The sequence below is a fragment of the Notechis scutatus genome, chromosome 1 (assembly GCF_049901735.1).
Source record: "Notechis scutatus isolate UNSWTSFEM ecotype Mainland chromosome 1, rNotScu1.2, whole genome shotgun sequence".
Classification (NCBI taxonomy): Eukaryota; Metazoa; Chordata; class Lepidosauria; order Squamata; family Elapidae; genus Notechis; species Notechis scutatus.
The window spans coordinates 309,146,041-309,171,785 of NC_142009.1; the positions used below are offsets into that span (position 1 = coordinate 309,146,041).

The 25,745-nt window shown below is 37.4% G+C and overlaps 1 protein-coding gene across 1 annotated transcript in view; it reads left to right on the forward strand.

Moving 5' to 3' along the window:
- Positions 1-25,745, forward strand: part of TDRD9 (tudor domain containing 9) — a 112,097-nt gene that overhangs the window by 58,704 nt on the left and 27,648 nt on the right. Inside the window, exons 9-20 of the mRNA XM_087952239.1 lie at positions 9,960-10,015; positions 11,801-11,855; positions 12,915-12,999; positions 13,508-13,565; positions 15,938-16,042; positions 17,593-17,690; positions 19,630-19,761; positions 20,205-20,370; positions 20,735-20,798; positions 21,623-21,686; positions 21,985-22,029; positions 23,072-23,125. Coding sequence (XP_087808365.1) covers positions 9,960-10,015; positions 11,801-11,855; positions 12,915-12,999; positions 13,508-13,565; positions 15,938-16,042; positions 17,593-17,690; positions 19,630-19,761; positions 20,205-20,370; positions 20,735-20,798; positions 21,623-21,686; positions 21,985-22,029; positions 23,072-23,125 — 982 coding nt within the window. The remainder of the gene's footprint in view (positions 1-9,959; positions 10,016-11,800; positions 11,856-12,914; positions 13,000-13,507; positions 13,566-15,937; positions 16,043-17,592; positions 17,691-19,629; positions 19,762-20,204; positions 20,371-20,734; positions 20,799-21,622; positions 21,687-21,984; positions 22,030-23,071; positions 23,126-25,745) is intronic.

Consider the following 25,745-nt stretch of genomic DNA (forward strand, 5'->3'; position numbering starts at 1 on the left):
AGTGTTGTTGGTTACTAGTTGTTCTAGTCCCAGATTTGTTACTGCATTGTAGAAGGTTGCATGTATGGGTTCAGTTGTACATTCATTAGGGGTCCAGTTAATATGAGATAAATTGAAGCCACCAAGAAAGATAAACGCGTGTGGGCAGGATGTTGCCCATGTTAGTAGTGTATTTAGCTTGTTTGCATGTTCGATGTCATAATCAGGTGCTCTGTAACATAGTAAGAACCAAAATATGATATTTAAGGACAGTTCACAGATGATGGTCTCAGGAATAGCAAGCTTCTGGAGAACTTGGACGTTTTTTAGATGTAAGGACTTTTTATAGAAGATAGCAAAACCACCTTCTCTATGGATTTCACGATCTGATCGGTAAACATGATAGTCTCTTACTGTGGTAATGGAATCAGGGAAAGATGCGTTGAGCCATGTTTCACAGACAAATATAATGTCGAATTAGCCATATTTAGTAAGAGGAGAAATTGAGGTATTTTATTTCCAAGGCTTCTTGCATTGAGTAGCTTGCATTTAAGGCCAGTTGTGGTTGGAATAGAGGTAGTTAGGGGTGTGCATGCCTAGTTTTGAGTGATGTTGGATTGGATGGTGTGGGGTTGGATGTATAGATCCTTTTCTCCATTGTCTAGACGGTTTTTGAGTTCTTCGCGGAGTTCACTGGAGCCGATTCTTTGCAGTATGGATAAGTCTGGTCTTGAGCGAAGTTTTTTGTGGTTGGGGTTGGTTTTTGCAATGGCGTTTATTGTATGAATATGCGTTTGCTGGACTCATTTTTGCATACAACTCTACAAAATCTTGGGGCCATAGAGCTGTCATTGTATTTGTACCCAGGGCCATCTCTGGTTATTTCAATGATATCTTGAGGAGAGATGTTTGTTGTATTTGAGTTGCTTATGATATCGCGAACTTTGGTGATGTCGTCTGATTCATTGGTGTCTTCGAAACCAAATAAGATGGCATTTGGACGTTTCTGTTTACGTTCCATGGTGTCTCTGATGAGTAAGGAGATATTTGTGGAATTATTTGAAGGGATAGTAATTCTTTATGGCTGTGGTTTGGTGGTTATTTTGGTTGTAGTTGTGATTGTAGTTGAGGTTGTGGTTGTTGTGGGATTTGATTTTGAGCTGATAGGTACTCACTTATCTCTGCTGTATTTTTTTTTCAAGAGAAATTAGGCTTTCTTGTACAGTTGTTTCAAAACATGTTCCTAAGCGTTCTTCTAATGAGTGATTCTATGCTTTCAACTCTGTCAGGTAGGGTACTCTGTTTAGTTTAGGAGAACATGATGGACATAGATAAAAGAATGTATCTGAATTTTTAACCATATCAGCTAGGCTTTTGTTTGCATTTAAGCAGGCAGGGTGGGCTAGATTGTCGCATAGGCGGCATTTGATGTAAATTTCGCTTTCATTGATGGTTTCAAGACATCTGAAACATGTGCAGGAGTCTCGGAGGTCATTAGTAGATATATTTTTCTTTTGTTTGGTTTGGAGTTTTTGGCTGGCATGGTCAATGGCAATAGTACAGTAATCAATTACAATAGCTAGTTAATGTGATAGGTAGACAGTTACTTAATGAATGTTGGTAATTAATAAATGTTAATTGATATATTAGAGAACAAATCAAAAGTAAGGTTACTTATTACTAAAAATCAATCAATCAATCAATTGGTTATTCAAATCACTCTAATCAAATAATTTTGCTAAGCAACAGCCTAATTTATTACAGTAATTACTAAACACACTGGTCAATTAAATTCACTAAATCACTGATTTTACTAATCAGATATTCTGTAATTATACTATATGCACTAAACACTCAATCATACTAATCAATAAAAACAATAAATCAATTAATCATTTGATAAAATTAATTATTTTAAAGAAATTGATTTGGAGATATCATTATCTAATCTTTGATATAGGTCTTGAGGTAGAAAGTTAATAAGTTTTGAGATACTGAAAGTAATGAAGTATTATTGAGAGTCAGTAAGTTTGCTTTGCTTAGCTGTTGCTGATATCTGACAATAGGTTTATAACCTCTAATAAACTGGCAGGAGGCCTCTTTTCCTGGGCTGGAGAAACAGCAGTTTCTTTGTGTCAAACACTCTTTCCTCTTGAAAACAATCAGTGAGCAAGGGTTTACACTCTTTCTTGTTTTGTAGATTGAGTTTTTGAGATAGTAAAGATGCAAAGATGCTGAAGGGTGGGAATCTCTGGCCCCTTCTTCAGCAGAGATAAACAGAACAATTCACAGAGAGGCAACAGGAAACTTTTTGTTTTTGTTTTCCTTTGATGAATGGGATTTCAGGCCCCCTCCTAGTTAATTAAATACACTTTCAAAGTTTGTTGCTTTAAGAGAAAGAGGCACGTAGATAGTCTTGTACTGGCAATTCAAACAGTTTATATTTTTACTATGTAGACTCAGATTTGTATTGAGCATTCGCTCCTGGCTTCAATATACTTCTGCTTCTATCACAGGAAATAAAATTGCTTCCAATCTTCACAGGAATTCAGTTATAACAAAACTAAGTTACTGTCCTTTTAAAGAGGGAGTATGGATTAGCAATTTGGTGAAGAAGGAAGAGGGAAGGAGGGGCGGCAGGGGGAAAGCAGTCTGCTTCACACCCTGGCTGCAAATGTCTGAAGACCGACTTACAGCTCCTGGTGCTCACTGCCCTGCAAGGATGGGATGAATCTCACTGTCTCACTGCCTTACCTTCTAGTAAGGATGGGTCGAGTCACAGATCGTTGAGCGCTTTTGAATAGAGCACTTTTGAATTTAGCGCTTACTGAGGAATGAGCTCTTTTCTGGCATGCTGGTCAATTTCAATATGATATTAGAGAATTCTGAAGGACCACATATAAAGAATTTCGGGCTGCATGTGGCTCTTGGACTCTGTGTTCTCCACTCCTCCAAGCTCTGTCGACTCATCACAGACCAATGAAATGATCCTCACAGTGGCATCTCCTATCCAACAAGTCTTGGAATGTTGTAGAACCTTGTAGAGAGTTGACAGAAGTATCCCTTGATTTTGTTTTAATGTTTTGTTATTAGGTGTCAATAAGAAAGATTGAACCCCAATTTCTTGATGGGTTGGTTATTTAAAGTAATATATCCTTGGCTTAAGAGCATTCTTTTCACAACAGGAGATTGCACCTATATAAAGATTTGTCTCATGTATGGAGTGCAAGCAGTGTGTGATCAGAGCTGCCATCTCTCTATAAATACTGGTGGTGGGGGCTGGGGTGCTGGGCTGGTTGGCTGTGCTGCTGCCTCTTGATTGGTTGATGGAGTTGATGTTGGTATAATGGGCTGTGTGATGGCCTTGTGAGTTTTGTTGTGGAGATATCCTGGATCTTGTTCTGTAATCTCCTGGGTAGTTTGTTTTGTAGTGATCTTTTTTTCCATTAGCCTCTCATGTTTTAACGGCTTGGGTAATGGGTTGTGTGATGGGCTTGCGAGTTCTTTTGTTGTGGTATCCTGGGTCCTGCGTTGTAATCTCCTGGGTCGTTTGTGTTTTGATCTCTTTTCCATTAGCCTCCTGTGTAGTAACGGCTTGGGTAATGGGTTGTGTGATGACCTTGTGAGATTTATTGCTGTGGTATCCTTGGTCTTGTACTGTGATATCCTGGGTCATTTGCTGTGTTGCAACTTCTTGAGTTCTTATGGTGTAATTTCCTGAGTTTTCTGATGTGATGTCCTGAGCGGGTGGCTGTGATGTAGCATTCTGGGTTTTAGTCTGGCTTCGAGTTTGGGGTCTGGGTCTGTGTTCTTGGCGTGTGTCAGCTTGTTTGGTTTTGGGGTTGGGGGTGCGACAGCTGGCGAAGCAGCCGTGGTCTGTTTTCTGGATGGTGGTTGTCTTTCGTTTATAGGATGGGCTTGGGCCTGGGTCTGATGAGGGGGATTGGCGGTGGTGTCCCGTGTTTTTTTGGGTCTGGTGTTGGTTTTCGTGGCTGGGACTCGTTTGTTGGTGAGGGCTAGTTTCCAGATGTCTGGTAGGCGGGAGATATCGTCCCATCTATTCATGTTATGGGGGTGTTTCTCTATCTCGATGGCTTCCCTGATTATTCTCTTGCTGGAGTGTTCAGTGTTGGATATTAATTTGGTTCCTTCGAAATTAATTTCATGTCCTGTGGCTTTAAGGTGCTGGAAGAGGGGGGAAGTATTTTCTTCTCTTCTGACTGCGTTTTTGTGTTCTGCAATGCATGCATTTATTCTCCTGTTGGTTTGTCCAATGTATGTGGCTGGGCAATTGTTGCATGGTATTTCATAAACTCCTTGGTTTTCTAGCTGGATCTTGTCTTTGGGGTTTCTTAGGATGTTGGCTATCTTTTGGTCAGTGCCAAAAGCTGTCCTGATATTGTGTTTGTGGAGAATTTTGCTGATTTTGTCTGTGGTGCCTTTGATGTAGGGGAGGAGTGCGATACTGTTGTCTTGTTCTGTGTCTTGGATTTTTGGGGGTATCTCTTTTCGGATTAGATTGGTGATAGTGTTTCTTTGGAATCCGTTGGAAATTAATACATTAGTGAGGGTGTGTAGTTCTGTTCTCAGGTGGTCTTTGTCAGCTAGGTGTTTGGTTCTGGAGATGAGGGTCTTGGCTATGGAGTTGATCTGTGCAGGGTGGTGATGGGATTGTGCATTTAAGTAGCGGTTGGTGTGTGTGTTTTTTCCGGTAGATGGTGTGTCCTAGGGAGCCATTTCATTTTTTGTAAATTAGGACATCCAGGAAGGGAAGTTGGTTTCTGTTTCCATGGTGAATTGTATTTTGGGGTGTAGGTTATTAAGATGTGTGAGGAAGTTGTCCAGTTTTTCTTTCCCGTGTGGCCAAATTACGAAAGTGTCATCTACATATCTGAGCCAAAGTTTGTGTTTGTGTTTGGATTTGTCTAGAGCGTTGGTTTCAAAGTGTTCCATGTATAGGTTAGCGATGACGGGTGAGAGGGGTGATCCCATGGGTGCTCCTTCTATCTGTTTGTATTTTTGTCCATTGTGGATGAAGTATGTGTTGGTTAGGCAGTGGTTGGTCAGATCTAAGATGTGTTTGGGGGGGTTGTATTTGTTTTGGATGGCTGTCAGGGCTTCTTTGATGGGTACTTGGGTGAAGAGGGATATGACATCGAAGCTCACAAATAGGTCACTGGGTTGTAGGTTTTGCTTCTTTATTGTTTCTATGAAGTGGAAGGAGTTTTGTACGTGTGAGGTGATGGATTCTGTGTAGGGCTGGAGGCGAGAAATTTGGCAAGATTCTGTAGAGGTGAGCCTATGGAGCTGACTATCGGTCTGAGTGGTATTCCGTCTTTGTGTATCTTGGGGAGGCCATAGAGCTTCGGGCATCTGGATGATTTTTCTCTGGGGATGATTCTCTGCTGGATCTCTTCACTTGACAGCCATCCAAACAAATCGTTTGAGCACATTTGTGGCCCACTGGAGGTCAGTTTTGCAGGGCTCTGGCAGTGCTCCTCCTGTCCCTCCTTGCACAAAGGTGGAGGTAGCAGTCCTGATGCTGGGTTGTTGCCCTCCTACGGCCTCCTCCACATCTCCTGATGTACTGGCCTGTCTCCTGGTAGGGCATCCATGCTCTGGACATTACGCTGACAGACACAGCAAACCTTCTTGCCACAGCTCGCATTGATGTGCCATCCTGGATGAGCTGCACTACCTGAGCCACTTGTGTGGGTTGTAGAATCCGTCTCATACTACCACTAGAGTGAAAGCACTGCCAGCATTCAAAAGTGACCAAACCATCAGCCAGAAAGTATAGGAACTGAGAAGTGGTCTGTGGTCACCACCTGCAGAACCACTCCTTTATTGGGGATGTCTTGCCTATGCATTCCACCTGTTGTCTATTCCATTTGCACAACAGCATGTGAAATTGCTTGTCAATCAGTGTTGCTACCTAAGTGGACAGTTTGATTTCACAGAAGTGTGATTGACTTGAAGTTACATTTTGTTGTTTAAGTGTTCCCTTTATTTTTTTGAGCAGTGTATTTAATCTGGCCTTTTTGTACTTTAGATTGTTTACAGCTGAGATTTTGGTAGTGTTACTAAGATTTACTGTCAAATATAACTTTCAAAAAGACAAATTTGATACAATGTACTTTTAAAACCTCATTATATTGCACTGCAGCAAGAAAATAATTGATGGAATTTTTTAAAACAGATAATTACTCTGCATTATGAAAATACAAGGTCTTTTTCAAATAATTATCATAAGGCTTCCCTGAACCATCTTCTCTCTGTTGGGTCTCTGACTTTAAATTATCAAAATAAAATCCACCTTCAATTAATCGCGATACTTAAAACCTTGTTTTTTTGTCGAATCTCATTCATGTAAGGAAACTATATGGAAATGAACTAGATTTGGATTAAATGTAATATAGAAAATAACTTCATGCTAAGATAGACCATTTGTCCATTTAGGGAAATCTTATGTTCAGGCCTTCCACATGGACTTTATGTTCATGCCTTCCACATGGATGAGGCCATTTTTTTGTTCTAGTTTTCTTTGTTCTTATGCAGCTCACAAAGATTCAGTTTGAGAAACTCAAGAAATAAGTTCTAACAAGAAATATATTGTTCAGTAGTATTAATTTGATGGTGAGAGTTACATGATGCAATAGGATACAAGTCCAATAAAATCCACAGGAAGGAGTTTGGAATTTTATTAAAAGAAGACTCAAAGTACAGTTAATTTATTAGCTTGCTATTCGGGTAACTGCAGGGGATTACCATGTAAAACTCCCTAAAAAGTGCAAATTTGACCAATTTTGAAGGAGCCATCAATCACTTGTTTTAAGAGGAAGGTAATAGATAAAATAATACCTAATATGTATGAAGAATGTTGCTTGTTTGGAAGCCTGTGGTTCCTCCCGTTAACATCAGGTTGAGTATTATGAAATACAACATGGCAAGCCATTACAGAAAATGCTCATTTAGATGTAAAAATAATCTGAGTTTATAAAAGAGTTCTTCTATTCCTCAGGCAGGGATAGGCAATCAAATGTGCTTATGGATGACTCCCCACACTGCCTGCTTTTATTTTTAAAAATCATTTTAATTTACGAAAATGTTAAATGAGATGTTGACATGCTGTAAAGCAAAATACCAGCTTCTGATTTCATCTTCATTTGCACAAATGTCTCTAGGCTCCACATAGTTATTTCTTTGAAACAGTGAGTGGATGAATCTCTGTATTAATTTTTGGGAGCAAGACAAGATACCTTAATTGCCTAGGAGGAAAAAACGATTAAAAACAAATTGGAGTAGGAAGAGGGCATGTTGGGAAAGTAGAAGGGAAGAAAAAAATCCAAGTATGCAATATATAGCATTTTGTTCTTAAGGTATAGTAGATTGTCTTTGGAATCGACTTCAGAGTCATCCAAGTTTTAAATGAGAATACAGTGCTATAGGATTGGATTTATGTTAACTATGGCAAGCATCTATGTCAGTGTTAGGGGAAAGCATGTATACATTTAGCCGAATATCGTAAAGATGTATAATTCGTAAAGCACACTTGCACAAATTAAAGGTTTCCATTTGTTTTTCAATCTAGAGTTTGTCTAAAACCACAGTGCTATTTTGTTGATCTTAATTGTTATATTCAGTGCATAACTATGTGTATTATATATAAAATATTATGACCTAAAACAGGTAGACTTAACTGCTGAAAACCTGAAGCTCCCATCCAAAAGTTGCTCTGACTTGTACTTTTTGAAGTGACAGTAGAGAAAAATATATGAAGGATAAAATCACACTGAATACTTTTAATTTATCAAATTAAATTTAAATTTAATCAAATTTAGTTTTCAACTGGGATCATCACATTCTTTCCATTGTGTACCCTGGGTTGCCTATCAAGGGTCTAAAATAGCTTTACAAGAATTTAAAGGTGAACAATTCATAAACTGTTTCTGACTTTTCATATGCCACTCTTTCTCAGGATGTGGCACATAAAATTCATTAGGAAAGTGGCTGATTTTCAGTGGCAGGTGTGAGTTCTTTTTAAAGATGAGTTTAGAATGCAGTTTGCAGAACAAAACTATCTCATGGGCCATCATAAATAAATAAATACATGCGTGTATGTGTGTGTACACAGACACGTACATGTACATGTATATAAGGTAGAAAAATAGCCTTCCAAATTTGGGGCATTTTGATCTTGAATTTTTCAGGATGATTCAGGCTATTTTGGGAGGATAAGAAGAGTTGGGAAGATTTTTAAAAATGGAAATGGTAATTCAATAGATGGTCTTTCATAGTTTCCCTTAGTCGGCTCTGACCTCTGGTAACTCCAGGGGCAAGTTGCAAGTGTTTGTGCAATATTTTTTGAAAGTGGCTTGCCAGTGCCTTCTTCCTAGAGCTGAGAGAAAATAATTAAGTTAGCTTGCCCATCCATCTTCCATGCCTCCAGCAAAACTAGAACTCATGGTTTCCCAACTTCAAATCTACCCCAATCACTTGAGCAAGCTAGCTTTTCTTTCCTATTCCTATTCCTAATGTTAAAGGTACCAAAAAGGAATTAAAATGTTGTCCTCCCCTTCCCATGTACATCATCCTGGTGATTCCATTTTTAGTGGTACCACAAAGAAGCACATTAGCTATACAGTGTTTTGCAATATAACAGATATAAATACAACCTCATTAAAAATTCCCAATTATATGACATATCATAAATTATGAAAAGGATAACTCTCGCAAACAGCAAAAACATATGATACAATCCAGACTATTTCAACCTTTGAGCATCACCGTTGCACACATATCAACAAAATCCTTCCAAAGCATCTTAAACAAAATCGAAGCCTCAATAACCAAACAACAACAGAAAGCAGAAGTTCTCTACAACAGGGGTCCCCAACCACCGGTCCGGGGACCGGTACCGGTCCGCGGAACAAGTCCTACCGGGCCGCTGGTTGCTGGGCGCCGCCATCTTTTTTGATGAAAAAGTGCTTCCGGTGAGGTCACCGGAAGCACTTTTTCATCAAAAAAAGATGGCGGCGCCCAGCTGATGCCGGTACCGGGCCGCGGCGCCCAGCTGATGCCGGTACCGGGCCGCGGCATAAAAAAGGCTGGGGATCACTGCTCTACAACATGTAATGTAAAGGGAATAACAGTCACTATGTAGGACAAATGGAGCAGATTGACAGAATGTATCCATGAACATCAACTGGCAGTCAAAATACATTAAAATTCCTTAATCTCTCAATACATAGACAAATTCAACCACTATTTAAGGGAAACTAACGGCATTTTAAGTTGTGCTAAATTCTAAGATACTGATTGAAATGCAAACATCATTGTAACTTAGATCACATCTTTAACCTAGTTTGCTAAATTAATTACAATTAGCTGTGTTCAGGCAACAAACCCAGCCATCTCTTTTGCTTGATTTTGAACTTTGCTCTGTTATAATAAGCAAAAATAATTATTAATAATGAAACTGAGCACCAAGGATTCCACAGTAAAACAAAGTTAGAATACACTAAGAATCCAATAATATTACTTTAGGCCCTTCACCTAGGAAAGCTTCCCCTTTCCCACGGGAAAGGCTCATATTGCAAAAGCTTGTTACATAACTCCAGTTTATTTCAAATTAAATATTGCATAAGTGAATAATTAGCTTTTAGCTTCCCCTGTCTGTATATATTTACTACAAGCCTACCTTTAAGTAAGTCTTTGTGAATAGTTAGATCTGTTTACCCAGTTAACTCATCTTTCCTAATCATGGCGATTTCCAGAATTCAGTTCCCAGAATTCTCAGTAGTCTGGCTTGGGATTTCTGGGAATAGATGTCCACATATTAAAAGACTGCTTGGGTTGGAAATGTGCTAGAAAAAGTGCGCTAGTCAGTCTTTAAGCATATATGGTCCTCCAATGGTCTTCGGAGGAAATAATATTTGCTTTGATGTAAACTAAGACAAAAACTGTGTTTCTAATATTAGGGATCGCAATTTGGAGTTTGTGTCAGACCGTGGCAGTGTGCTAGTATTTTTACCAGGTGAGTTTTATTTTTTGTTATTTTTTTAATATGTGAGCACTGGTTTTTTAACTGGGGGAAAAATATCAACCTTTTCTTTTGCATATTATGTTACCTGACTCCCAGAGTCTCTGGGCAATCAACAAATTGTTTAATCATTTAAAAAAAGGGAAAGAAAACAAAAAGGAATAAAGATGTCAGTTACAGCAAATCCAGATGAGAATAAAGAAAACGAAGAAAAGGGGGCTTCAATCAAACTTGTCAAAAGCTTAGCCTAAGAACCAGATCTTCAGGGTCTTTCAGAGCCATTAATAGGGTGAGGGCTATTTAAATCTACCCACATTCCAGAGGGTAGGCGCTGCTACAAAGAAGCTGCCTTTCTAGATTCCTGTTATATGGCATTCTTTAAGTGAAGGAATCTGGAATGTGCCAATCCTGCCAAATGGGATCGACGCGGCACTATGGTCCCTCAAATAATCAGGCACTATACCATGTAGGACTTTATAGGTAGAGACCAGCACCATGAATTACACCTGGAAGCAAATTGGCAACTGGTTCATGAAGCAGAGGTATTACATGGACATACTGAGGCATTCCCATCACTGTGGGTGGTTCTATATTCTGGGTCAGTTGAAGCTCCTGATAGTTTTCAGGGGCAACCCTCTGTGAAAGACATTGCAATAGTCAAGTCATGAGGTGACCAAGGCATGAGTTGACTGATGAGGACTTTGAAATAAGTGTTACGGCAAATAGGAGTATTTCTTATTCTAAACCAGTTATCTAAAGTAACTTGGCAGTGACTTAAGCAACCTACAAAGACTTAAACATAAATTTCCCCGGTATCCTGCTCCATTTGTGATCTCTACTGTGAACTAAGTACATTCTAAAAATCTGTTAGCGTTCCTGTCCTGCTTGATTTTTGCATTTTAAAACTTCTCAATTAAAAAGATGGAAAGCTGGCATGAGATAAAATAATATCTTTACTTCCAAGTATGACCCAAATAGTCCATGAAAGTTTTCTTAGTCAATGAAAATGAATGTGGCTACTACATCTTCAGATGGCCATTGGTGAGGGCACCCACCAGTCTGAACAAGCTAGGCCCACCATTATTAGGTGAATATTTTTAAAGGAAAACACATGGGAGATGCCAGTGATTGAAGGTGGTGGGAACATTTTGCACGCCATGTGCTCCATCTTGGGGACACTTATGGCTGAATTGAGGAGACTTTCCTTAGATTAGGAGCCTAGCCTGATGATTTACAATATGATAGATTAAGTGCATTTTGGGGGGGAAAGTCCTTGCCTTTGACAGGTACTATAAAGCTTGTGGATTGGCCAGATTTAGGGAAATTACCTGTTTTTGATCAGTACTTGGTCAATGAAGCCCGACTGCCTTCTTTTAGGGACTATGGCTTTGAGAAAAATCAGTTTGTGATATGTTTACTACCAGGCTTAATGGTAAACTGGAGGATGAAATGCCACATTTTAACTTGGTTCACATATTTAACCTACTTTACTAAATTAATTACAATTAGCTGTGTTCAGACAACAATTTCAGCTAACTCTTTTGCTTGTTTTTGACCTTTGATATAATAAGCTAGCATAATTACTTATTAATTAACTAATTACACACCTAATAAGTATGATGACTAAAAATGAGAACATTAACCCATCATCTAAGCTGGAATCAAAGATGCTAAGGTAGCTATTTCAACTGAAGAAACTTCTAAATTTTAATAATTTTACATTATTTTTTTCATTTAGAGGAAACAAGCATCATTACCTTTTATTTTTTTACTCGTCAGGTTTGGCGGAAATAACTTATTTGCTTGAGCTTCTCACAAACATGGTTCACAGGAGGTAAGACCAATTATTTTCTGTGCCAGACATTCTATAAAGTCACACAGGTCTTGCTGAGTGCCGTTTCTGTGACAATGCACTATGAATGGGGTAAGGCTGAAGTAACTGATGAAGACAGAGTTTGACGTGGTAGCACAGAATATACCTGCAAGTGTATGGAGGTTTTTAAAAAGGAGGAGGATTTTGAGGTATGCAAATAGCATGAGAGGAATAGTGTGCTGTTGGTATGTTAATTCATCTCATTGCTAGATGAGTTGAGATGCAAGAAATGGAAGCATAATGGACTTTGATATGTCAAGGAGCATATTCTTTTAAAGATTATTGATTAGAAGCACTGTTAAAGCATCGGGTGTGGGCCAAAGCCCTGATGAATGGACTTTGAAATATTAAAGGACTGGGTATTATATGATCCTTGGGTGTACAACCTCATTCACACTCCCCCATTCATGCAACTCACAACTAGTTATTTGCAGACAACTTCAGTTTGTGGTTCGGAGTTACGAATTTCCTGTCCACTCCCTGCCTGCCTTTTCTGCTTTTTGTTTTTCTCCATTTCTGTAGCTGAAAGCTTTTTGTGGGGTTCTCCATTTGTTTTTCTTCTTTTGCACAGCCCCTTAAGCATACAGAGTAAAATAGGAGGGGAAGGAATTTTCAGAGTGATGGATTGAAGTGCCAGAATGAGCTGGTTTCTCTTTGGCTGCATGGCTCAATGCCTTTTTCTTTCCGCTAGATGATTACATTTTTTGTCCTTTTTAGATGGAATTAAACAGTAGCACATTTATTGACTGTGTTAATACATTGAGATGCCATCAGTTTTAACAATGTTTTAAAAAATAACTACAATTTGCTATGTTCTCACGTAACAGGTTAAGTCATAAATCATCTATAAAGATCACTGAAACATAGGAAACAAGAGTGGTTGAAGTACTGTTTTATTTCCAGTATATATTTCTAAGGAATTTGTTGACAATTTCAAATATGTTGTTTTGAACCCAACCCGGGGAAAATGTACATCTTTCTACATGTTCCTTTGTACAGTTTCTCAAATGACTTTTTTAGGTTACAAGTATATCCACTCCACTCCAGTGTCACATTAGAAGAACAGAATAATGTGTTTTTGGCGCCAGTTCCTGGTTATCGAAAAGTGAGTTTTTAATTAGGGAGTTAGTACTGTGATTTCTTATTTTGAAGGTGGAGGGTGGGATGAATAGGCATCATTAGCTGAATAAAAAAATGCTTATAGTAAAATATTGCTGAAGAAAAGGAAGAGGTGGATTGATGGATGGATGGATGGCAGACGATGAATGAAATTCATTAAAATTTGACATTTTATTCCTGATCCCCCGAGTGCAAAATATCAATATTTTTACATTTTAAATACAATAGTTTTGTTGGATATTTTAAAGAAAAAATGAGTTTTTATTTTTATTTGGGTTCCATTTAGATTTGGAGAAGCAGAATGTATAATTACATTTTGTAAGTCGCCGAGCGTCACTGCTCAGTGAGATGGGCAGCATATAAATTTAATAAACACGTAAATAATATAATAGAAGAACATACATCACTGTCTGTAATTGCATGAGATTATTGTAAATGAGGTCAACATTTAGATTTTAAAATGTCTTAAATCTTATTTTAAAACCTCCTTGTAGATCCTTCTGTCTACAAACATAGCACAGAGCTCTGTAACAGTACCAGATGTCAAATATGGTAGGTATGTTTCTTATGTTATAGAAACAAAGTTTGTGCATATTTTGTTCTTTTATTTTGTAATCTGGCTTCAAGAGTGATTAGAATCTTTAAAAATCTTTGTTTAGAAATAACTTTTAAAAATGCTGTTTCTGTAAAGTGAAGGGCACAGTTACTACAACTTTATTACAACCTTTCTCCCTCAGCTGCTTTTCAGAAAATTTCTGTTCTGTGCAAAAATCAAATTCTGTTATGTCAACTTGTACTTGTGCAAAAAAAGATGAAAAATGTCATTAGTACTACTAATTATTAAATGATATTTGTTTATGATCACTCTTTGAATTAAATTAAATATAGCATTTTAATTTGTTTTGATTCATTTGTTTTTTGAAACATCAAAGGCAATGCAGGAATTGGGTTTGTTTAGTCTAGTGAAAAGAAAGACTAGGGTAGACATGATAGCAGTGTTCCAATATCTGAGGGGTTGCCACAAAGAAGAGGGGTCAACCGATTTTCCAAAGCACCAGAAGGCAAGATAAGAAACAATGGATGGAAGCTAATGAAGGAGAGAAGAAACATAGAACTAAGAAGAAATTTCCTGACAGTTAGAACAGTTAACTAGTGGAATGGCTTGCTTTCAGAAGTTGTGAGTGCTCCATTTAAGAAGAGATTGGACAACAATTTGTCTGGAATGGTATGGGTTTCCTGCTTGGGCAGGGAGTTGGAGTAGAAGATCTCCAAGGTCCTTTCCAACTCAGTTATTCTGATCTATCCCGTTCAATTTTTATGTTTATCTTTGGCAAACACCACAGAGATAAGAAAGGGTAGAAATTATAGAGAGGCGAAGAGATGTGGGGTAGTTATTGCATGCAGGCAAAGGGTAAGGCTATATAGAACAGTTGCAAACTTTCATGTACCATTTTCAGCCCATAGCAGCTACAGGCAGTCTTACTCAAAACCAATTTGGTTTGATGAGTTTTCCACACTCAACTCGCATAAAAATAATAAATAGTACATTGAGCTAGAAATTGAAACTTTTAAAATAGAAAATGACCAATTACAGCAAATGAAATATTCTAACATTTTGCATTTTTAGGTATTTTTATTAGATTACCATAATATGCAAAAGAGAGAAAACAATAAAATGCAAAATGATATAATTTAAAAATAAATATAAAATACAAAAATAAAAGAAACTATACAGACAAAAAATTTCACACATCCATAAAAACATATCATAATGGCTGTATAAAGAGAACTCAGTTTTGAAATAGTGAGTTAAACCCTGCCCACACAGGATCACACTGATAAAAAAAGAATCGACATGTTGCATAGTAATAGGAATGCTTAATGTAACAGTGCAGAAATAGTGACATTTAATCAGGTAATAGTAATAGTTTCATGGGATGTTATTCCTTACTCTTGCATCAGGAAATTGTACTCAGGAAGTTAAGGTTAAAGAAACATAGCATTCTATATGCCTTAGAAATCAGTAACATATCTGAGTAGTTAATCTCATCAATTTCTTTGATATTCACTTGACAAAGTAAAAGTTCAGTGGTTATTGCCAAACCTAGTTCATTCTCCCTCCCTTCCTTCCTTCCTTCCTTCCTCCCTCCCCTCCCTCCCTCCCTTCCTTCCTTCCTTCCTTCCTTGAATATATATTGAGCAGGAGATTCAATGTATATTCTGCACTTACTGGCAGAGTAGTGCTTTTACTCTTTTATTTTGTTCACTTAAAGTATATTGTAGTTGTAGGATAATATTGAGTGGAAATAAAAAGCTATTGTATCTCTGGCAATGTTATATCTTCTTTATGAGATAGTTTCTTCTACCTTTTTCCTCTGTAATCCCAGGAACAGGATAGTGAGAACATTAACTTGTATCTCATTTGGTTTCTGCTTCCTTTATGTGCATTTTCATTATTGGTTTTGCTTTCTAAAAATAAAACTTGGAAAGGTATTAAATGGAGAGAAGTCATTGGAAGGAATCTTCTAATTAAAGTTAAAAAACAGTCTTGCTCAATTCAAGAGATACTCCTGAGTTAAATTACAGAAAGCCACCAGGGATTTCAGATAACATTGTAATATAATTAAAACCATTATCTTAATTTATCTGCTTCTGGAAAAGCAATGTAACTCTAGCAGGAAAAGATTCTACAATAGGGTAGTATTTGTCCTATCCCCATAGCTACTTCATAATCCCATGCTGTTATTTCAGGATTCCACTCCTTCATTTAACTGAGTTGGGAGAACCATGAACTATGTTACCTCAGGTTGCATAAAAAAGTTTTGTTCCCACAAGATGGAATTGAATGTAATTTCTCTTTAAAGTACTTCAGAATGTTCTAATATATTTTCCACTTATTTTTATCTTTTGCTTTTATTGTACAGTCATTGATTTTTGTTTGAGTAGAAATCTCGTTTGTGATGAAGATACCAACTATCAGAGTTTGAGACTTTGTTGGGCATCCAAGAACAGCTGTGATCAGAGGATGGGTAAGGGGATTTCCTTGTATAAAATTCCAGGTCTTTTGGAGACCCTAATCCTGAAAACATTTTATGTGTGAACTCTGTCTTACATATGTGCAGTAAAAGTATTAACTTAATCTGCAATTATGTGTTTGAATTAAGACATACATGCTTGCTCTTCCTACTGGTTGTTTTAAGTTAGGGGCTCAGATCCCCAGGCTGTGGAACCAGGATATGGAAGCAAGTGAAGCTTCATCTGTAAATGCGCAGGATCTAGGTAGCACACAATACACCCTCCTCCACCCTTCTTGGTCCGTGGTAAAACGGTCTTTTCCAAAAACCAGTCCCTGGTGTGAAAGAGATTGGGGACCACTGGTTTAAGTAACCACATACGTATTTCAGAAATAAAAGCAGTGATGGTTAGATGGCCATGCCACTTTTAATGACAGAGCAAATTAACTTCACTGTATGTACGTGTGCATGTGGTGGATTGAGGGGGGAAGTTACTTCCCTATCATTACATCTTTATCCAAGATTGGTACAATTGTAATATTATTCCACTTCAGACAACTGTCAGTGAAAGCTATTAAGCAATGGAGCAGCTTGCCCCTTGAAATCAGGGGTGTTCCATTCCGGGAAGAGGTTAGACAGCCATTTGTCGAGGATGGTGTGAGGATTCATTCACTGGCCAGGAGCTGGACTAGAAAAACAGCTTTAAGGTCCCTTCCAACTCAATGATTCTATAATTCTACATTTGCAGTACAGAGATTTTATGATTAAGAGCAATGGTATTTATAAAATATGTTAATTAGAATTATCTTATATTAAATTTTAAAAAGGTGTCCCTTGTAACAATATATCTTAAATCATTATCTCACAGTTGCATTGTTGCATTGTGGAATGTTTTGCTAATGACACACAGGCAGAGTCAAATTAGTCAAATTAGGCATTTTCCCAATTTTTGAGAACCCTGAAGCCAAGAGGTTCTCCATCATTGCACTAGGCCAGTGATGGCTAACCTTTTTGTTGTTGCGTGCCGAAAGTGTGTGCACGCACGTGTGCGCATGCCTGCACCCATAATGTAATGCGCATGTGACTCCCCTGCACATGCATGTGTAAACCCCCCTGTATGCACCACGCACCTCTGCGCATGTGCGCGTGACCCCTGTGCACCGTGCGTCTTTGCATGCACGTGACCCCCACGTGCGCCCCACCCCCTGCGCATGCTCATGCGTCTCCCATGCATACCCCAACCCCCGCGCATGCGTGCTAGATATCCGACAATCAGCTGGCTGGTGGGAGGCATGCACGCATGCGCAGTAGAACTGTTCCAGATGACGGCTCACGTGCCAGCAGAAATGATTCTGTGTGCCACTTCCGGCACGCGTGCCGTAGGTTCACCATCACAGCACTAGGCTGAAATAATCTTTAGATAATTCCTGTACTGAGATACTGATGCTTTGATTGTGAACAGGCAACCAGTGTGTTTCAATACTAGTCCCTGCTGCCATTAATAAGTGTAAGTGGTATTTCAGCTTTTGAATTGTAAGTGCTGAAGATTTTTCTTTAATGTAAAGGTCGAGCTGGCCGTGTGTCCAAAGGATACTGCTACAGACTAGTATACAAAGACTTCTGGGCAAACTATATACCGGAAAGCACTGTTCCTGAGATGGTGGTAAGAATAACACACACCCATTTGCATGACTTTAGAGTGGGAAGACCAGTTATATTTCTGCTGACCACCAAAAAATAGCCATTATGTTTAAGAACAATGGCAGGAAGTGATGAGAACTCACTGATAAAACGTCAAAGGATGATGGAAGGACAGTTTTAGATTCTGACATTCTTAGGAACAATCAATAAGTATTTAGCTATAATTAAGCCATCAGCAAACAATTGTTACCTAAATCTGGTACATTCAATAGACAACTCAGAAAGAAAAATATTTTTTCTGGCTGTTGCTTGATTTTTTTTTTTTACAATTCACTCATAACAAATTGACTGAAAAAAGGTATGTGTCTCTATGTATCTTTCAAAAAAAAAATTCAATTTTTTTTAGATAGTACTTCAAAGTTATCTCATGCCACTCTGCCATCCAGTTATTAGACAGCATACAACCTTAATTTATTATTATTATGTACACAACAATATAAAATCCAAGATGCCATAATCTAATTCTCTTTTAATCACAATTGAACTCAGAATTTCTGTCATTATATTCAGTAAGTGTGGCACCACTCGGTGGGATTTAAATATTTTTACTACCAGTTCTGGGCGTGGCTCGGTGGGTGTGGCAGGGGAAGGATAAGATCTCCAGTCAGAGGTGGTATTTGCCGGTTCTCAGCACTATTCAAAATTTCCGCTACTGGTTCTCCGGAACTAGTCAATACCACCTCTGCACCACATGATCTGACTCAATCGTACAACAATTTTTACAATGGTCATAAAGCAAATCATCATGATCTTTCAGTGAATCACGTGATCATTAAACAAATCTATTCTCCTAAGTTAATTCCCCACCCCAAGAATCCAGCTAAAAAGTGTTACAAATTATGTTCTTTTGACCATGGGACACTGCAACTACTCATAAATCCGCCTAGAGCAAGATGCCTAGAGTAGCCCCATGGTGAGATAGGTGGCAAATAAATTTAACAAATAACTAAATAAATGTGAGCCAGTTAACAAGTGCCTGAAATGTGACAATGTGACTGGGTGTGTGTTGTAATTTCAAGGACAGATTGTTAAGTAACTTGAAGGAGCTGTTTCTGCAGGATGTAAGCTGTTCCAAAAAAAAGCTGCCTTTTGCAATTGACTGGTGATGATTTTGTAAATGCTGTTGGTGTTCAAGTGCTGCTCCCAATGTTTTGGGATTTTATTTGGCTGCATGAACTTTTGCTTTAGTGTTCATTTGTAGAGTCAGAAAATCCATTCTTTTTACAAGTGGCATTTTTCTCTTGATCGTTTTCTTGTGTGGGCTTGGATAGTTGTGGTTGTCCATTTGGATCTGAGCAGCAAGATGGAAGCCACATACTGTTGGAACATACAGTTGGGGGACTGAGATTTTGGCCAAAACTTTCTGTATTCAGTAGCAAGGAAGTGAGTAAAAGAACAGAGAATGTTGTATCAGTCTCACCTCTTGCGTTGCCAGTTACATGGCTTCCAACTTGCTGCTCAGCTCAATACTACTCATTAGTATTAATACCTAAACTGTAAATTTTGCAAACTGTAAATTTTAAGTTTCCAGGTAGCCTTACCCCAAATCAACTAAGTGTCTCCTTGAAACATTTTCTTAGACTGCTCTAAATATCTGTGCTTCCTCTTTCACACCAGCTGAACTCCCCCATATGCTTCTCAGAGTTTTCACATTCACTTTTAGAAAAAGATAGTATTTCTTATTGAGTAAAAAATATGACATTGTGTCTACATGGGCAGGGAGTTAGGCTGGAAGACCTCCAAGGTCCCTTCCAATTCTGTTATTCTGTTCTGTTACCTATAGGTTGCGCATAGCATAAAAGCAACTAGCTTTACCAGCTACTACTGTTAAAAAAAAACCTCAAGAATATCCTTGCAGAATTGGAGAGTGTCAAACACAGAACTTTTATTTATCCTTTTAGCGTTGCCCATTGGAAACTACTGTACTGAAAGTGAAGATGCTTGACATGGGAGAACCGAGAGCTCTGTTAGCAACCGCTCTCTCGCCTCCTGTTAGCAGTGATATTGAACGCACAATTCTGCACCTTAAAGAGGTGGGTGTTTTATAATTCTTTTTAAGTATGCCTTTTGTTTTTTGAAAAACCAAGACATCTGTTTGCTTAATAGGAGGATGGAAAGTTAAATAATCTGTAATATTTGTAATTTGTATATGTTATGTCACTGTAAATCAACCTAACCAGTATGGTTCTACCTGCTGAGCATGGATAACTAATTCTCAGAATTCAGTTTTGGGAGGTGTCTCTGAATAATTAAAAATGAAATCAGGGAATGAGACCACATGCATCACAAAAAAGTCTACTGTTTTGTTATTACTCATATATACAGTACCTGCCCTATGGGCTACAAATTGTGCTAGCCTGACTTCATTTGCTACCAAGCTTTTTACAAGTGCCATTTTGGCTTATACTAAAAATTAGTCTTAAAAGTCATGATTGTGTCTCCTATTAATATTATTATTGCTTTTGTTTTGAAATAGTTAGGGGCACTTGCTATTAACGATCATTTTGAAGAAAGAAATCCTTACGATGGTGAGTTGACCTTTCTGGGAAAAGTGCTGGCACAGTTACCTGTGAATCATCACCTAGGCAAACTAATAGTTCTTGGACATGTCTTTGGATGCCTGGAAGAAACACTTATAATAGGCGAGTATAAATACTATTTTTCTCAACTTAGATTAGTAATATCTTACAAGCTGTTCATAGTAGAAAAGTAAGAATGAGGCAGATCTTTAAACTTAGAAATGCATGACTATGGCCAAAGAGCCACCTAAAAATAATGTACTGAAATTGATGAAATAAAATTGTTAAAATCAATGATGCTGGAAGGAAGATACTTATGTAATGAGGAATGGATACATATATAAATACACCATTAGTACCCTGCAACTGATAATTAGATTATATAAGTTTTGTACATGGAAATAAAACTTGAGTCTGCTGCCTTTTTGTGATTAAAAGGGCAAATACAATTTTTAGCAAATGCTATTTTTTTCTCTCTTTGTTACAGCTGCAGCCCTCTCTTTGAACAGTTTCTTTATAATACCTTTCAAGCAACATCTTGATGGATATAGGTATTTTCTCTAAAGCCACCATCTGATTTATTGAAATTTGATCCTTCATTTTATATTTGTGTATATATACTATTATTTTTCAAGAAATTTGCTCCAACGTTCTAAACATCTTAACATTCACTAAAGGAAAGCAACCCAAAAGTGGAAGGCAAGTTTATACCCCACTTTTTTCTTCAGAAGGGAGCCAGTTTGGTCTAGTGCTTAAGGCACCAGGTTAGAAAGCCAGAGATTGTGAGTTCTAGTCCTGCCTTAGCCATGAAAGCCAGCTGGGTGACATTGGGCCAGTCTCTCTCTCTCAGCCCAGCTTCCCTCACAGAGTTGTTATTTTGGAGAAAATATGTTCAATACATATGAATTATTTGTAAAAGTAATAAAGATGGGATACAAATAAATAAGGTTAATCAAGGGAGCATTATGCAGTTGTAACAGCTGCTACAACTAGGGCTGTGCAGTGCTTCCGATTCAGTTTAGTAGAAGTATGTTGAAATGTATGGAAATAGGATTTCTACTGTTTAAAGCATTCACATCAGTTTCCATGATCTCAGACAGGTGCTGGGTTCTTGTTCCTGCATGTTCTTAAGCCCTTCACATCAGATCCAAATACTTTGCAGACTTTTTGTTTATGCTGCTTCTGAAGACTATGTGTAAATTGACTTGACTTTTTTCCTTTTTCATATAACTGCAAATAATTTTAGAAATAAAATATGTTTTGCTACATACATATTTTTTGAATTCATGGAATAAAAGGGTTGGCCAAAACAGAAAGAAATAGTATAAAATATATAAAACAATACATGTATTTTAGACCTCTTCTTGCTCTGCAGGAACAAGCTACAATTTTCTGGGAACAGCAGTAGTGATTGTATTGCGATTATTAATGCATTTAAGGTAACTAATCTTCCTTGTTCCTGCTTTTATATCTTATGTTACTGGCATAATTGGGGATTTTTTTTTTTTTTGTTACTACCTGCATTTATTTATTTTTCGTTTCCATTAGTGATTACTAACTATTGAATGAGTTATTTCAAATTGTCCTTAAAATTTTAAATTAAAAGGCAATATAAAATATTTTCCATGTAATAAAAATCAAAGCTATTTGACTATAGGATTTTGGATCAATGTGCATGGAATATGCTGCATGAAGGTCAATTACAAATTACATTATGACTTCTTTTGTCGTTGTTAGGAATGGCAAGAAAACAGGCAAAAAGGAAAGCTTAGGCATCCAAAGGTTAGTTCCATTGGTAATCTGTTTGTTAACTTGGATATTTACTTGATCAAATGTTCTATATACACTGTGGTGGGATGGATGTTCTGCATCTTTCAATATTGCTGATTTGATCTTTGAAGATGTTGGATTAATGTCCTAAATTTAGAATTTAGGAGAAACCGAGGGAAACCCATCCAATTGTAGGAGAAGAGATTAGCATGCACAAATCTGTGTCTCATAAATGAGTCTTGATACTCAAATAGACCATTTATCCTAACAGCTGTATGTAGAAAGTTTTCTTGCATCTGGTGCATATTGACAAGATTGTTTCTCATCCAGCACTTTGGTATTTGAACAGATTGGTATAACTCTGGCATTCAGAATATTACCTTGGATGTTTGTTTTAAAGAAAGCAGCTAATCAGATGGGAGCACTTAAAATGTTTGTTTATTAGAATATTTCTGTCCTGTCTTAATCCATTAGATGGTTGGTAAGCTTTTCTAAGCTGCCAAACTATTTTGGGGTACTGATGCACTGATTCCACTCTGCATATTCATGAATTTGAGTTGCTAGATTTCTCTAAGATTTTGTGTATTTAAGCAGTAATTATTGTAGAGAGCTGGGGCTCTCTTGATTTCTCCCTCTTGGATTTGACCCACCTTCTGAAATGCTTGTAGGCTAGAGAAGAATTTAACTGGAAGTTAAAGGGAGTCTGACACCACAACTTAGCCTGCCTCTGGAATCCTGGTTACACATATAAAATATCCTGCAACTAAAAAATCGAGTGCTTGCATGTTACAAGAATGGAAGTTTGTGTTCTCACATGACCATAATCTGTGGGTAGGGAAGAACCTGTATCTAGAGTAAAAATTCTTCATTGTTTGCTCTTTGCTCAACTGCCTGAATAGTTCTGGTAGGCTGCTAATGATTACAGGAACAAAACCTTGGTAGGTTTAAAATAGGGCATGGCACAGAAACAAAAACAGTTGAGATTATGCAAGTTGCTTTTTCAACTTCTGTTTACAATTTTAGTTATTTTTAACTCTTTTGTTTCCCCCTCCAGAATGAAGTGGACTGGGGCCGTTCCAACTACATTCACATCAAGAGAATGAGAGAGGTGAATATGATAATCTCTTTGCCTGTTTCACTGTTCTTCCCTTCCCATTACATCATAAAAATGATTGCTTGGCCATCTCCTTACATTTTTTTGTAGCTCCCTAGTTGTATTTTTGCAGGTTCCAGTTTATACCGCTAATATTTGGTAGTAGATGTGCCAAATTTTAGATAGGCTTTTTATTTTTGCGAAGTTTTTTCAGGTTAGTAAAATTTTACTTCTTATGGTTAGAAATCCCCCCCCCAATAGGTTATAATTTTTTTAAGCTTAATTTGCCTATGGTGCCACTTCATGTTATTTATAACCCATCTATTATTTTTTATAAATAATTCAACATATCTAACATATCTTCTTCCTCCCCACATTTTTCCCACACAACAAGACCTGAGAGGTAATATGGGCTGAGAGACATGACAGGCCCAAAGTCATCCAGCCAGTGCCTAGGCAAGACTCAGTGTCTACCTGGTGCCTTTAAAGTGGAAATATAAGACCTGGCTCTCCACATATGACTTAAAAAAATAAAGACAGCCCAGATTAATCAGATCTGCATCCCCAGGGTGTTGTCTGTGTCACTGAAAAGTATTAAAAATACTTTTAAAATTTTTATTTGAGGAAGGAATTTTCACATTACCTTTGGAGAATAAACTATGAATGCTATAAGAGAGCTCTCAAAGAGAGATCGGGTGACATGATTTTTTTTCGTTCATACAGAGCAGGTTTGGAGAGAATGATGGGAAAATCTTTCCCCAGTGCCTCAACACACAGTTAAAAACTTCTGGCTATTTTTCCTTGCTCTCGTATGGGCTGATTTAGGCTTTAAAAGAAACCCAGTCACTTGAAATCTGGCCATTTGTGTCTCGGAGTTCCAGGGAAAGCAGTATTATCAGGAGTTTCGCCTCTCATCCATCCAATTTGATTGTATTCTTTTTTTTTTTCTAACTGCATTTAGAAAGATGATTTAATTTCATTAGTTCAGAGGAATACATGGAATGCTGTCCTATGTGCCTTGTGAGTCTTAGTAGCGTTCTGTGTTTTAGCTATTTGATTAGATAAAAAAAGGAATATATTTTTACAATCTGCAACCCCTTTTATCTTTATTAAATCTCATATTTATGTACATGCAAACAGGTATGTGGTAAAAATACATAGGAAAACAACATCAGTATAAAATAATAAAACAGTGATTAGCATAATAAGCATTGCTGTCTGTAACATATTTAATTAATAAAAATATAATAGATAAGCTTCTCATTTTCTTCTCTTGAATATAAAAATTTGAAGCTAGTGCCCAAACATGTAAATTTGAACCCATGTTCCTTTCCAAGCAAAGTTACTTTCCTATTGCCTTTAGTTTCTGAGAATAGCTTTTCTCCTGAGAAATGGTACACTTATTCACGCCCAAGAGAAATAAAATACATTCGTATCAGACAAACAGTCATATACTATCTCAGTTAAATTCTATTAAAGTGGAGTAGAAAGGGAAAATCGCAATTTGTTGCCTGAAATCACATGACACTGCTTAACAAAACTGCATATTCCTGCTATAAGCAATTAGCCTGCTTATGGGTATTTTTGAGGAACCCTCTGTCACTAAAGTTACTGTAGCATTTAGTATAGTTCTGTAATGGTTGCAGATTGAAAGAGAAAATGTAGAGTAATATTCTAATCTACTACATTCCCTGTTTCTTGTTCCCCTGATCTCCCCTTTCTCTTCTAATAATGGAGTTGGCTAACAGTTTACAAGTCATTTCAACTTACTTTCTATTTCTTTTCATAGTCTTATTATTTCTGTATCACAAAGTGGGCAGAAGCATGTTGTTGTAAGCAGATATTTTTGCTTCTTTTGACAATTCTTACAGCATGCCACATGCTACCTACTCTGTTTGTGCCATCTTTTATATGTATTAAAATGTCTCCGCCATCCTGTATCTTTGGTAAACATTCTGCCAAATGCACAAATTCAATTACTGACTCTAGTTTTTTCCCCATGTATTTTCAACTCCATTATTCAGATCAAACTTAGATCATTCAGATCATTACTGAATATTTAAATCTAAGCCCCTTTCTGAATCATTCAGCTATATCATTGCAATGCATTCATGATCTTAATTAACAACGCACATGAGATACAGACAAAAGTACCCTTATTCATGTCCTCAATCAATACACTAGCCAGTATTTTTGAATTATTTTAAACTAAAGTGCATGAAATAGCATAGGGGACATCATTTATTCCTGTTCAGTGTTGAACTTTTCTCTTAGCAGCCAGTTAATTTCCATAGGTGCTTTGCCTTATTTCTGTCACACAAAACTCATATTGCATTCAACAGCCAACTTTCAAATCATATTCACATTGAGAATTGAGGATCTTCTTGAAAGAATTCTCAGAATTCCTAGCCACCATGTTGGCTAGAAATTCTGGAAATTACTAACATAACACATCTGGGAGGCAGTAGAATAGTGATGAAGAAACCTTTTGGGCTCAGTGTGTCAAAAATTTGGAAAATGCCTAAGTTGAATCTGTTGGCATGCCACGCCCTCCCGCCCCATCAAACAAAAGATAACTCTCTATTTAACACACACACACACACACACACACACACACACACACACACGGGTCTAG